Source organism: Patella vulgata, chromosome 4, assembly GCF_932274485.2.
Source record: "Patella vulgata chromosome 4, xgPatVulg1.2, whole genome shotgun sequence".
Taxonomy (NCBI): Eukaryota; Metazoa; Mollusca; class Gastropoda; family Patellidae; genus Patella; species Patella vulgata.
The window spans coordinates 807,807-822,473 of NC_065882.2; the positions used below are offsets into that span (position 1 = coordinate 807,807).

The following is a 14,667-nucleotide window of genomic DNA, read 5'->3' on the forward strand; positions in this document are numbered from 1 at the left end:
CACGGCTGGACCCCGGATGCATTCACTTCATCTGATATTTGTTGTTTTTGTCTTGTAATGTCTATATACTTTGTCTTATCCGCAGGGTGTCTGGTCGGTTTTGTTTAGCGTTTTGTTCTCTTGTATTTACTAATAATTATATATTGTGAACACAAGTCAGTCTCCATGTCCCTGTGACTATTGTTGTGAAATGAAATGGGGTTTAACGTCCTAGTGTTCGGCTCTGACTGGGCTAATGAAGACGGGAGAACGCCATACAGTGTGCTATGAGGGAAAATTTGCCTGGACAGCGGCACTACGGCCTACTCTTATATCGGATTCCAACTGTCAAGGGATCTTTTACGTAATTTCTGGGGCGTCAAAGTATCATGTATGTAATGCTCTGTATTAAATTCTATTAACACCAGTGGGCTGTTAATGGAAGGTCATCATGTTTATGGGCATTTAGAACCGCAAGCAATGCACCCACGTTCGTCCACAAAACCAACTCATCTTTCAGAGAACGTTCTTCCTTATCAATGCCAGTGAAAGAATCATTGTCGATATCCACCTCAAAATCTATACCAAGGCCACATGCCTCATGATCACTGTTTGGTGGCTGTTCTGATCAATCAGGTGTGAGTTTGTCTTGCTCTTCGTTATTTTCCATCATTACGCTGACGCATTAGAGGCTTCATCCCACTTCCTATTAAACTGGCCTTCTGAGGCTGATAGTAGTTTGGAAGCAGATTTCCAACGTCTGTTGTAACTTTGTCCCTTTTTCATGGATTCCGTTATTTTTAAGGAACTGTAAGTAGGGATATAACCTTTAGCAGTGTCTATAAATTTAGAGTCAATCGGATTATAACTTTAGCCTCTAGAGCATTCACAAAATTGTCAAAGTGATCAAGGGCCATAACTCTGGTAGTAATTATTGAAAATCAATAGGATTCTTCTACTCATGACCTTAAACACTGGGCAAATTGAAAGTCAATCACCTCTTAACTTTAATTTCCATGTGGTTGTATAAGAGTATTGCAGTCAAATTAGGGGTGTCTTGGGGGGGGGGGGTGAACTGAAAGCGGGGATCACGTGTCTAAGTGGGTAAGACTCTGGCTCGCTAGCCTTGAGGTCGGGTGTTCGATCCCTGTATTGGCCGAGAAAGTTCATTCAGATTTTCCGGCGTGGTTCCCCCTTTCAGTAATGCAGGACGGAGGGCCTGACAAGGACAGCTGTCTAGTCCTTCGGATGAGACGAAAAAACGAGGTCCCGTGTATATATTGGAATGCACGTAAAAGATCCCCTGGCAGTTGGAATTCGATATAAGAGTAGGCGATAGTGCCGCTGCCCGGGCAAAATTTCCCTCAGCACACTGTATGACGTATGCCCGTCTTCATTAGCCCAGTATAGGAGCAGAACAGTAGGACGTTAAACCCCATTTCATTTCATTTCATTACATGTGGGTGCATAAGAGTATTGCAGCCAAATTAGGGGGGGGGGCTGAACTGTAAGCGCTAGCCGCATAATACGGTGTTTCTTTCCGCAGTATTTTAATTTTCATATATACATAATCATATATAGGTTTATCTACTGCCATGTTACACCTGGAGGCCTCCACGGTAGATATATCCCTTTCTCTATATCTGATACAGCTTATCAATCAGCGACCTTGACTTTACATACAATTCATAAGAAATCAGATATCGTTAGCAGATGTCATTAAAGAAATTGTATTAATATACGGAAAGGAGGATTAACAGTGAGCGAAGGGGGAAAATTTGCTCAAACAGCAACACTACGGTCTACTCTTATATCGAACTCCAACTGTCAAGGGGTCTTTTACGTGCACGCCAATGTGTAAACGGGACTTCGGTTTTATGTCCCATACGATGACTAGACAGCATCGCGGACAACGGGGAACCACGCCGGAAAATCTGGATGAACTTTCTCGGCCAATGCTGGGATCGAAGTCTTACCCAGTTAGCCACCGCGACCCCCTTACTTGCAGAAGTATATCGGTTAATCAGAAAGCACACTGTCCATTAGCTGGTCTATTTTTAAACTGCTAAATGGAACAGCTAATTATTAGAGACAACGCGGCATCTATCTCGCGCCATTCAGTTATTTTGACAATATAACACCACTAACAAAAAGCATGAACAGTTTCCAGAACAATTTAATTAAGAAGCGTCCAATGATGCAATAATATACACAATGATTGAATTATATTAACATTACAAAACATAACGCATGAAACATGATACAGTAATAATAACATTTATCTATATAAAAAACGAGCGAAATTATTTAAATAAGTTATTTGTTCAAGAAACTAATCTAACCGCTGTAAAGTCCATACAGCGATTTTTCAAGTTGCTTGAAACCCCAAACCGGTCAATTTGTCAAACAATATTTACAGTAGCAAAATATAGGTAAGAGACTTTGAAGAATACCTGTATTTTATTGTATTTTAAGGCTTGTTTTATATGAAAATATATAATACCAATGCACGGGTATATGGCACCAGAAATGTAATTATCATTTCAAATTCTGTGTATTGTAAAGCAGGATTTGATTTGCTTTCTTGACAATGCTAATAAAGAGCGATTGGACCGAAGCCCAATCTGATTAAAATACACATCTATATTTCGTTTCGTTTTTTATACTTTCGATGGCTAACACTACATGAAAATCTGACCGGCTGTAGTGGAAGGTAGTGTCAGAGGTCATACAAGCGGTCTTATGACGTCAGACATTTGGTTAACGCCATAACCTAGCAGTTACAGACCGTTAATTCATTGGTTAATTCCTCACATCATCCAGAACGCGGGTTATAAAATAATTCTTCCAGATCCTAGTGTAGTACAGAAGTCATACGAAATTTTGAACTATAAAAAACGAAACGAAATAGGATCTGTGTTGTAATCAGATTGACAGAAGTCACGCATGTGTCATGCCGCTCTGATATAGAAGTTCTATCTCGTCATAATCATATGCCTGGTTCCACCACTGAATATCGGTTAGATATTTTGATTCTATTTTATGCGCACAGCTCTATTCCAGTCTAATTCTTATCACGCGTAGACATAAGATACATCAGCTGTAATTGCATGTCCGGATATTAGGTAAAGTGGACAATTAGGTAGCCAATATATTATGGACAACGGATATAGCCTAATCACTTCACCCATTCACAGTATCTTCATAGCGCAAACAAATTCTTGCTTTACGATACGTATGTGCGTATGAATACAATAACTACCGTATAATACAATAAATACAAATGGATCATGGAATTAAATATTTTTCAAGGCAGATGGCTGGATTTGTTTTTATGGTCAGATTTAACTTGAATTAGATAGGAAGGATGGTCGTACAATAAATGTAGAACGTTAAAATTTGAGCATTATTGATTTTAATAATATTATATTTTTCACAAAAAAATAAGCATAGGGGTTTACCCGTTGGCAATTAAGTTTGTAAAATTAGATAGTCAGCCCATTCGTTATCCGGCAATATCACAAGTTTCGTCCTCGACACAATATTAAATACAGGCCGTTTTGTAATTTAAAAAAAACCAATAGTCTAGAAGGTAGTATTAAAGGACATATTTTTGCTTATTAAATATTTAACGTATATAATTATTTATATATTTACGCATTCCGTTTTTTTTTTTTGTTTTTTTGTTATGCGTTCGTTTTTGGTTTTAATTTTCTTCTTTTTTTCAATTGCTCTGTTTTAAAGTCCCTACATCATCAAGCCATAAATAAATTATTTATATTTATACTATGAAGAACATGGAATAATATGTATAATAGATGCCACTGAAAGGCGTCGTTTGTCTAAATTTACGACATTATAATTCAAATATTTATACACCGATATCACTTTAAATTATCCAGTTTAACAAAAACAACAACTAGTCTTCTATCATAACAGCTTTATGCAAATTAGAAAAAAATATGAATTTCGTGTATTTACATTTTATATTAAATTATATTCAAGACTATAATTTATATATTTATACCCGAACCATTATTCAATGCATTCAGTTGAGCTGAAATTCAGTTCTAGAAATCAATACTAAAAAGTTTATTATAATACTAATTGAATCATAACAATAAAATTCTAAATAGTATATCATTATTTATTCTCTGTTGCGAGTTAATAAATGGGGTCGCTTACGACCACAAGCGCCTGTAACGCGGAAAATATTTCAAAAATAAAATCGAGCTATGACTAAGTGTAATATCTTAGGCCTGTTATGTCCATGTTCGTAAGCGAGATTATCAAATAACTGGTCTGATTCCGATTTCTAACTCAGGGGAAAATAACTCGGCTGAAACCGATTCTCTTTAAGTAGATATAATATAGAGAGGTGAGAAACGTGTTGGAATAATTGGGATCAAAGTTCCCTACTTTAGATTTCGTCAACCAGTTGCAATATCCACTAATTTTCGCTAGGTAGACAATCGAGTCTACGATGACGTATTAAAATTATCCACGTGACTTTCTCTGTTGACAAGTATGTGGGTAGCAACTAATGGATTTATTTTCTGATGCCCGATTTCTCGAAAACGACAATTATTGTCCTTCCAATAAATTGTATACAGCACAAAATATCGCGTAGTTATTTTTGAAAATATTTGAACTTTACAATGTGAATGGTACTTATTTAACCATATTTCTGATGGCAGAAAGTATTTAGATTACAAGTTAGCGTAAAATCAAAACAATTAAACTACAATGAAATTGTAATTTAATTCTAATTAGAGTTCATATCTGCCAAAACAGGTGCGAGTTCAAAACCCATAGCAATTCCATTTATTTACTGTTTACATTTTCTCGCCCTGTACTTACTATATACATTTAGTTCCAATTAGAGTTCATATCTGCGAAAACAGATGCGTGTCCCTCACATTTTCTCGCCCTGTTTGTACTCTATATATTATTATTAATGATCTGGTGATGAATATTAGGTTTGGAGTTGGCCATTGTTGATTACTTGAGTGGAGGTAGAATGTATGAGTGAATGATTCATATTTTATTTATTATTGAGATAATAATAATTTGAGCAGCTTTTGTAGGTGTTTTTATAACTCACCTTGCACAATTTGAGCAGCTTTTGTAGGTGTTTTTATAGCACACCTTGCACATTTTATAGACCAATTACAAATAACCCTGACCTATCTACTGATTAAAATTATTCTTTGTTAGCAGTAATCAGCTATCACCAGTACAATACAGATTTTATAGGAAGATTTTAAAAGCAAGGGATTCAAAGAAGAGTGGACCCGATGTTCAGCTAATGTTATCTACATTTCACTCACAGAACACAGTTTTTATTGGATACGAGGTTTTGACAAGTATCCTATTATTGTCATCAAGTACAATGACATGGTTTCACTATGAATTTCATATATATTGACCCCAAGTTTACTAAATGGCATTGTGCTTGATAACGATAAGAGGATACTTGTCGAAACGTCGTGCTTTTAGAATAAACCAGTGATTGTATCCCATAAAAACTGTGTTCTGTTAATGTGTTTCCCGGACGCTAAATGGCACTCAAAGATTACATGACATTCGCTTTCTAATTTGACACATCGAAATTGATAAGATAATGTATATTTAATGTTGAATTTAATAGGTTATTGCCCAGAACAGAGCCTAGTGTCATGAGAATAAAACAGAAGCCAATAAGTAGATGCAGCACGAATGAAGTTCCGTTTTCAGCAACTAACACAAATTACAACTGTCAACGCGACTCTCTTGTAGTCTACTGTCTTATAGAAATGACAATTTTGAAATACCTACTTGGAGGTTATTCATCGTGTACGTGTTGTTCTAGCCATGAGCACGGAATCCAGCCGAGCTTTCCAGACAGAATAATTGTCAGTTTTACATATACAGAACAACTTAGAGGAGTTTTCGATTTAACAACCAAATGAATGAAATATCTGCTAACCCCTTGTGGATCAATGCGGAGCAAAACACGTACCATTCATTACGTTCTGATCACATGCTGGTTGATGTCGTCTGTTATGAATGGCCTGATGTATTGAGGTTAAGTTATCAATTTATTGAGAAATAAACTAAACGTCCTTAACATGTGAAAACATGGCCAAACATTTCAAACGTTTTCTGACATGTTTGACCAAGTAACAGAGGGAATGGTGTGTTTGTAAATCTTGTAATATACAAGTGAAAGTACAATAATTCACACCACGATCGGCAGTGGTTCTAATTGCACTTTTAACATAGAACCTAATACCGTCAGTTCAAATGATCGAATATATAATATATATAACAATTAATATGAGTTATGCACATATTTACATATTGAGCAGTTTTAGTGTCTTATCATTAAGATCTGTGTCACACAGAACATGGTTAACACTCTCCAACATCTTGTCCGTTCATCCTGAAGACCAAGGGAAGTGCCGTAAGTCTGAACACATTTATTGAAGATCTGTTTAGCGATTGACTTGTCTAGATGTAGTTTGCTTGACACGAACGACATGCTTTTAGTTTTAGAACACTCCATAACACCTCGCATAACTAATAAAGTACGTTTTCTGTATAGATAAGTCTAGCAAGTTTTGATAAACGTTATATGCAAAGTAATGTACACTTTATGCACGAGTAAAAAGCAGCACGTGATTGAAAAATCAGGACCTCCGTTCTTCATTGTTGGAATAAAAACACAGTTTAAAGCTGGAACCTCTTCTGTAAATGAACACATTTAAAGTTTCTCGAACAGATGGGGCCTAGGTTATTCTTGTTGAAATGCACATTTATACTCATAACGTATACAGAAGCTTCTACCCAAGTATATAGTGTTCCTCGCGGTTCTAATAACTGTTAAACAGGCAGCAAGAACGGAGGTCACCATGTTTTCGTCTTCTCGGAGTCACGTGACAAATGCCGTTGACGCAAGTCTTATTTTGGTGCTGTCGGTTCAGCGAGGAGCGTCCGTAAACGCACAAATCACAATGACATGAACCGATGAGTCTTTTCTTAGAACTGTGAGCCTGTAAGGAACTAGCAGGTATGTCTTTGCTGCAGTTCGAATCTCTCCCGTGGAAGTCGTGCTCCGGGAGGTTTATTGAGGATTTTGGCGACCCGCTTCTTCTCCAAAGCCTGGAAATACATAGAATACATGTATTAGCATAAAAATCAACAAAGATTTAAAATGAACATGCAACAAATATACATGCGAGTCCAAAACATCAGAGCAAGTGGTAATTGCAACAAAGAATGTAAGTGAACATAAATTATAAAAGAATAACATTTGCATTATTAGCATTCAGAATACGTACCCCCTTCCGTATTTGCTGCGGTTTGTTTAACTAATACCCAAAGAGAAAGACCACTTGAATGGCGATATCAGGTTGGGAGGGATATACCTAATATAACCACTCCATGGGCGGTGCTCGTTTGTCAGTCCGGAACGTCCCGAAGTCATCCACAAAATTATAATCACAGTCTGAACAATGGCTAATTAAACACCTAAATGTAATCCACGCTGTCCCATTGATTGTCACCGAGTTAAACACCTTCTTTACCTGCGAGTGGTTCAGGTATTTTGGTCAGGTATTCCCACCCACTATGATTAGTACGAGTTTAACGTGTAGATGTTTTATCTGTGTTACAGGTAACGAATGTATCACTGCCGAGTGGGTCAGACATTGTGGTCAGGTATACCGGCCCACTTCACTCAAGAAATCGATGAATAATTCAAATATCTGATGTAGATGTATATTTTTGGAGGATTTTTGTATGTTTTAGGAAAGCTGTGTCGCAACCAAATGGTTTAGGCTTACATGTATGATCTTAGCGCTTTTTTCACGTTTAACAACGTCATTAACTGATAGGCCCATCTGAGAAGTAGGTACATAATCAACTTAAAAATATTCTTTATTAAATAGGGTATTTACGTCCGCTTCGAACTACAGTGGTGATATAGCAGACCATAACTGTTAACTCATCAGGTCCAGTCATTCCTATAATGAACCACAATAGAGGGAGAAATGGGGTTTAACCTCCACTTAAAATAAACTAAGTCGTTTTTGGACTAACATATGATTCAATTTGATCTCAATTTGTCTCTTGCGCGTAGTGGAAGAATACCAGCGGACCCGGAAATCACCTACAAGCCGAAATCACCCTACTTAACCCAATGGCAGACGTTTAGATATATTTCAAGTTTGGTCAACGGTCACGAGATGTAAACGGGGCTAGCGCTAATCCCAACCCTAACCCTAACCTAATCTACAATCGCGCCAACAATCACGTGCCCTAACCTTATTTACATCTCCGCGACCTTGACAAAAATTGAGTTGGCCTTAACATACAGTGTGCTATGAGGGAAATTCTGCCCGGGCAGCGGCACTATCGCCTACTCTTATATCGAATTCCATCTGCCAAGGGATCTTTTACGTGCATTCCAATGTATACACGGGACCTCGGTTTTTCGTCTCATCCGAATGACTAGACAGCTGTCCTTGTCAGGTCCTCCGTTCTGCACCACTGACAAGGGGAAACCACGTCGCAAAATCCAGATGAACTTTCTCGGCCAATGCAGGGATGGAACACCCGACCTCCAGGCTAGCGAGCGAGCGTCTTAACCACCTAGCCACCGTGGCTCCACGTCGTTATCAAAGAAATATGTCAGTATTACAACATGCAAAATAAAAGAATACGCAATTAAGAAACTAAAATAGCACCTGTGGCTGTTGGATTTCTGGTTCTCAGACATGCTTTTTCTCGAAAATATATGCCATTGCAAAACATAGAATTTACTTTCTTGAAAATATTGCAATCTGTTTTATATTCAAGTTGAATGGAGATTGCTTTAAATTGAACTAAGTGATGGAATCAGTTGTAAGCTGAAGCCGGAGAAGATGGCTTAAAATTTTATAGTTTACAATGCGTATCGCTGTTCATATCGATAATAATCCAGACCAGAAATCGAGCAACATAATCCTGAAATTCGGTTTATGACATCCATAAAACTGATTTCTACTTGAGTTATATGAGGAGTAACACGATAAATTTATGAGTGGCAAGATAATTCAACAGAGAGACGTAATGAGAGGCTATCTCTTTAACAATCTGTGTCTGCTGAATATAAAGTTCTATTGTATCCACTGATTGTGGCAATGGACCACTACATCTATACAATTACAATAAATACTAGCCCATGTTTATAAAATGGCTCAACGTCTCTGCCATTTGCATTTTTCGGACAATATCAAATGTATCCACGACTTAATCACCTCTAAAATACATGCACTCAAATTGTCTATTTAAACGTACATTATGCAAGAGCTTAGTCTCGATTATTCACTGTTTTCTTTTAATTATCAATGGCCGTTAAGCGGCATATAGGAATCTAATCCAGCCAACATCGGAGGCTAGCCTTGAAATCGAGAGTTTATTATTGTCTGGATAAGTTAATAAATGACTAATTGATAATTTAGATAACATTTCAGGTCTAAAGAAAGACTTGTAATAAGCAGATTTTGCTCTTGCATAATGCATGTTTAATTAGACATTAATTAACTTATCTAGACCATAAACACCTGGGGATTGGATGGCCGAATGGTTAGCACGTGCGCCCTGTATCATAAGGCCTGTCATTGAGTCAACTGGCGTGGTTTCGAATCCCCGGTTGTACGTGACAAGGAGTAGGGTCGCCTGTTCAACCTCGTGGGTTTTCTCCGGGTCCTCCGGTTTCCTCCCACTGCTAAAGCCCCCTTCGCACAAGCGAATTATTGAAATAAAATTAATACCATATGTTAGTCCCGAAATGACCTAGTCTGTATCGAGTGGACGTTAAACCCCATCTCTCTCTCTCTCTCTCTCTCTCTCTCTCTCTCTCTCCATAATCAACTCTCGATGCCATCGTTAGCCTGCGATATTTAGTGGATTTGAATACATTTTTGATGGATAATTTAACTTAAAAATGGATAATTCAGACTTTGTTTATTATCGTACCAAAGTTCGTAATGACAATCGAGGCTAGACTAAAGCTGAATCGCCAATATCTCTGTTCAGATATTAACCGAAATCTTCAACATGTTCTCTTTTCATTATCTATTTGTTAACTATTGTATCGAGAACTGTCAGCTATTTATCTAATCTGACTTAATAAGCCTTTAATTAGACGTTAAGCTACTTGTCTAATTCCCCATTAATATGCACCCAACGACACTAAAATACCATTTTTTACAGCGCATACCTAATTTTAAATCGTGGGCTTGTCCACCAAAATATCTTTTTTTAGAATAATGTAGTGGTCATCAAAATAGAGCCTGGTACATCATGTATTGAAAATATCCTTGAGTAGAATAACGAGTGAATTAATCAAATTCTGTGTGGCTATAAAATTACTTCTGTGGTAATAATGCAATGGGCATTAACTTACTTAGTCTTAATAACATAACGCTCAGGCAGATTGGAATTAACCTTCCAGAATCTAAGGTACACTGCCATCGACTATATATTAATCTTCAGCTATAAATATAGCTAACATAGGAAGCGAATTTATCGAGTCATAGGAAGCGAATTATTTAAATCATCGGAAGCTATAAAAGCACTTTTGTCGCAATAACAGCAGGCCAATAAAGTTTCTTAATTAAACACAATACAGACTTCTCGGGGACACCGTATCAATGTTTTTGTAAATACAGAACGGCTATTACTTTGCCAGACATCTTGTAAGTTTGAAATGAATCTCAAACATCGCCACTGTGATACGGTTAGTAATGTTAGATGTGAACGGAAAGCGAGCGTCCATTACGGTAGTTGTCGCTACCTTCATCCGCATGGCGTTCAATAGCAGAATGATCATCAATGGTCTAGGCAGGGTGATTTGTTATACATAACTAAATCGGTAGTCGTGCACTATTAATCGCTAGTTTCGATATTAAAGACTTTCAGATCTACTGAATATTAAAGATACATTAGTTTTATAACGAGCTGGCCATTCTTGCTATAATAATTCAAAAATAGATGATAAAAATAGAAAATGTTGAAAATTTCAGTCCAATTACTCTTGTTCTAAACGGAATTGTCACTGTTGGAAGTTTGGACTAGAAATAGGCATCAATTGTGTCTGCACCTTCTATGAGAATTGGAGATCGTTTGATTGACATACGATAACTCCACCCACATATTCTCGATTATCAAGGTAACATTCTCAATGGCTATGGTAGCCTCGCTTCGCAGGCCTTTCATTATCAGTTTCCGGTAGTGACATCAGCGACTTATTTAATTAATTTTAAATGGACGAGTGTTTAAATCCAAACTGTATCCAAGCCATTCGTGGGTTTACAGAGTTGATTTTTACGTAAATAAAGATCTAATTTATAATTTCTATAACACCTGAAGCCTAAAGGTAGATTTAGCTCTTGCATAATGTATGTTTAACAATAATCTAAATAATATCTCCAGTGTTCTCGGGTGATCTCAGATGTTTTGTGCTGTATTATGTAGCTAACATGAACGACGGTTTGGGTCTGAATTTTGGAAGCCAAATTCCTGTATGTTTAAGATAACCTTGGGTTCAAAATCCATTCGAGGAATCACCAGCAAGAAATAAGATATACAATCGGAACTGCAACGGGTGGCTTACGGATTTCATCTTAATATAAAAGTATAAATCTACTTAAATCAGAAGAATAACTCGACCGTACACTTACACGGTCTTAATATAACACAATAGACAGCTGGTGATTAGATACAGACAGATCATTGATACATTTGACGATTCAAAAGACTCGAATGAAGCTCGAACTGTCAACGTTTGGAATTGAGTTATACATCCCTTTCGATTGATGGCTAAATATTTTACCTATTCTAAATTATAAGGTTGTGGGGTTATTAACAGGGTCGTGGCGGGGAGAGAGAGAGAGAGAGAGAGAGAGAGAGAGAGAGAGAGAGTGAGAGAGAGAGAGTGAGAGAGAGACAAGGTCATTTCGGGACTAACATATGGTTCAATTTTATTTCAATAATTCGCTTGAGCGTATGGACCGGAGAAAACCCACGAGATTGGACAGATGACCCTACTCCTTGTCACGTACATACGGGGAATCGAAACCACGCCAGTTGACTCAATAACAGACTTTATGATACAGCGTGCACGTGCTAACCCTTCGGTTATGAACCCCCCGGAGGGTGTTCGACTGAAGGGAAAACACACAGAGTTCATAGCCAATGAATAGCTTTTGTGTATAAAGTTTTCCCGTCCTGCTTGAAAAGGCTGTTTTATTTTGGACAAATATCGTTACTCATGTTGTTCATATTGTTGGGGGCGACCCGACTCGAAACAAATGAAATGAAATGAAATGGGGTTTAACGTCCTACTGTTCTGCTCCTAACCTGGGCTACTGAAGATGGGCATACGCCATACAGTGTGCTATGAGGAAAATTTTGCCCGGGCAGCGGCACTACGGTCTACTCTTATATCGAATTCCAACTGCCAAGGGATCTTTTACGTGCACGCCAATATGTACACGGCACCTCGGTTTTCCGTCCCATCCGAACGACTTGACAGCTGTCTTTGTCAGGCCCTCCATCCTGCATCACTGACAAGGGGGGACCACGCCGGAAAATCTGGCAGAACTTTCTCGGCAAATGCAGGGATCGAACACCCGACCTCCAGGCTAGCGAGCCAGCGTCTTACCCACTTAGCCACGTGATCCCCCGCCTCGAAACAAGCACAGAGCTCCGCCAATTCAATCCCTTGGACAAATCCCGCATCGATTGACATCCTTTAATATTTGATATGATGTCATAATTCGGTCCTCAAACACTTCATCACTGCGCTTTTGGTTCAACATTATCAATTCTTAATATAATATAGCACGGACCTTCATACGTGAATGAATTAAATTTCTTTATATCTTATCGCTGTAAACTCAATAATGTCCAATGATGAATGAACGACGTTGCAATTACTAAGCGATCTTAACTTTCTTCTCGGTCCATTACCCTCGCGAGATCTATAAGTTCAGTAGGCCGATCAAAGTAGATTTCGGAATCAATAAAATAAAAAGTTAATCTAGAGTTCGATTGATAAATTTGTGCACGGAGCAATGTCTAAATTATCAAAATTTAAATGGATATTCATATGCGCACAGAAAAAAGGGGGAGAGAGAAATGGGGTTTAATGTCCACTAGACACAAACTAGATCATTTCGGGACTAACATACGGTTCTGTTTTATTTCAATAATTCGCTTGCGGGTAGGGGTCTTTAGCAGTGGGAGGAAACTGGAGGTTGGACATGCGACCCAACTCATAGAGTCAGCTGGCGTGGTTTCGTTTCTCCGGTTGTACGTGACAAGGAGTAGGGGCGCCTGGCCAACCTCGTGGGTTTTCTCCGGGTAATCCGCTTTCCTCCCACTGCTAAAGACCCCTACGCACAAGCGAATTGTTGAAATAAAATTAAACCATGTGTTGGTGCCAAATGACCTAGTTTTTTGTCGAGTGGACGTTAAAAGTCGCCTCTCTCTCTCTCTCTCTACTTATAAGTTTAAATTGACATGTTTTTTTAAAAATAAAACAAATATTCCCTTCATTTAATTCATCTGCTGTTTGTTTTTACTTCACGTGTGTTTATGGACGTGGTTATCGGCTTGACAGCTCAGCTTAGCTTAGCCAATGAAAATCTTGGTTAAATCTATTTTCGTGCGTCAACTTTGTGTCTTTACACAATAGAACCACATGTCGGTCAGATTCCTTAGTATTTGATTGGATGTAGAAAGATTCGTTGTATTACTAACCGTGTCATTCGATTAAATGCTGAGCAGGAAGATATCAGATTAATATAAAAATGCTGACATTACATTTTAATCTCAACCTTTTATTAATACGACACACACACACAGTTTTATACAGATGCACTATGTAATAATTAAATAAAGAGCTGTCCTTTCTTGCTATAATAGTCCGAAAATAGATAATGAAAAAATTAATATATTGAACATTTCTGTCAAATTACTTTATTCTGAGCGAAGTTGAGAGAGAGAGAGAGAGAGAGAGAGAGAATCTCGGCCAATGCAGGGGATGTTTATCACAAAAGACGATTTAATCTCATAAGGAGTAAAGAGGTCCACCACTAATACAAAACAGACATTATCACTAGCTGAGTATATCACTTTCGGAAAGGAAATAAAGATTATTAATTTTTAACGATATTGCATATTTATGTACAGTAATGATAGAAATCCCAAGGACTGGGCTGTTGGGATTACCTCAAGCTAAACGTGCGTTCCTTATCTTCTTCAAAACCATTAAAATCGGTGTGCGACTCATAAATTGGACGCTAAAAGATTTAAATCGCAGCAAGGGATTGACAGATATGTGTCAGAGCTTGCATACTATCTAAATTACACACCCACAACCTGACAGTATCTAAATTACACACCTACGGTCTGACTGTATAGTCACAGCACGTCAAATTGAATATTCATTGTTTTTATCACCAAGGCGCTACTGCCCTTTTGTAGAGTCAGTACAGGTGAATATTGAAATACTTGACAATATTGTTTATTAATGACCGTTGGTAATTGGCAACTAAGTAATGACTACCTATGTATTGTGAGCCAGTGGGGAGGCGAGTCAAGGTTCGAGAAAGGTCCTCGTGATTGTCTAGGTTTGTCAGTGGTGCGGGACGGAGT

At 37.9% G+C, this 14,667-nt stretch overlaps 1 protein-coding gene across 4 annotated transcripts in view; it reads right to left on the reverse strand.

Moving 5' to 3' along the window:
* Positions 1 to 2,139: 2,139 nt before the first annotated feature.
* The window catches only part of LOC126817645 (gonadotropin-releasing hormone receptor), a 101,399-nt gene continuing 88,871 nt past the window's right edge, over positions 2,140 to 14,667 (reverse strand). For 3 of the 4 annotated variants that reach the window (XM_050544745.2, XM_050544747.2, XM_050544744.2), the window contains one exon: positions 2,140 to 7,122. In XM_050544745.2, coding sequence (XP_050400702.1) covers positions 6,834 to 7,122 — 289 coding nt within the window. In that variant the 3' untranslated portion in view covers positions 2,140 to 6,833. The remainder of the gene's footprint in view (positions 7,123 to 14,667) is intronic. The other variant, XM_050544748.2, reaches the window with a different exon arrangement.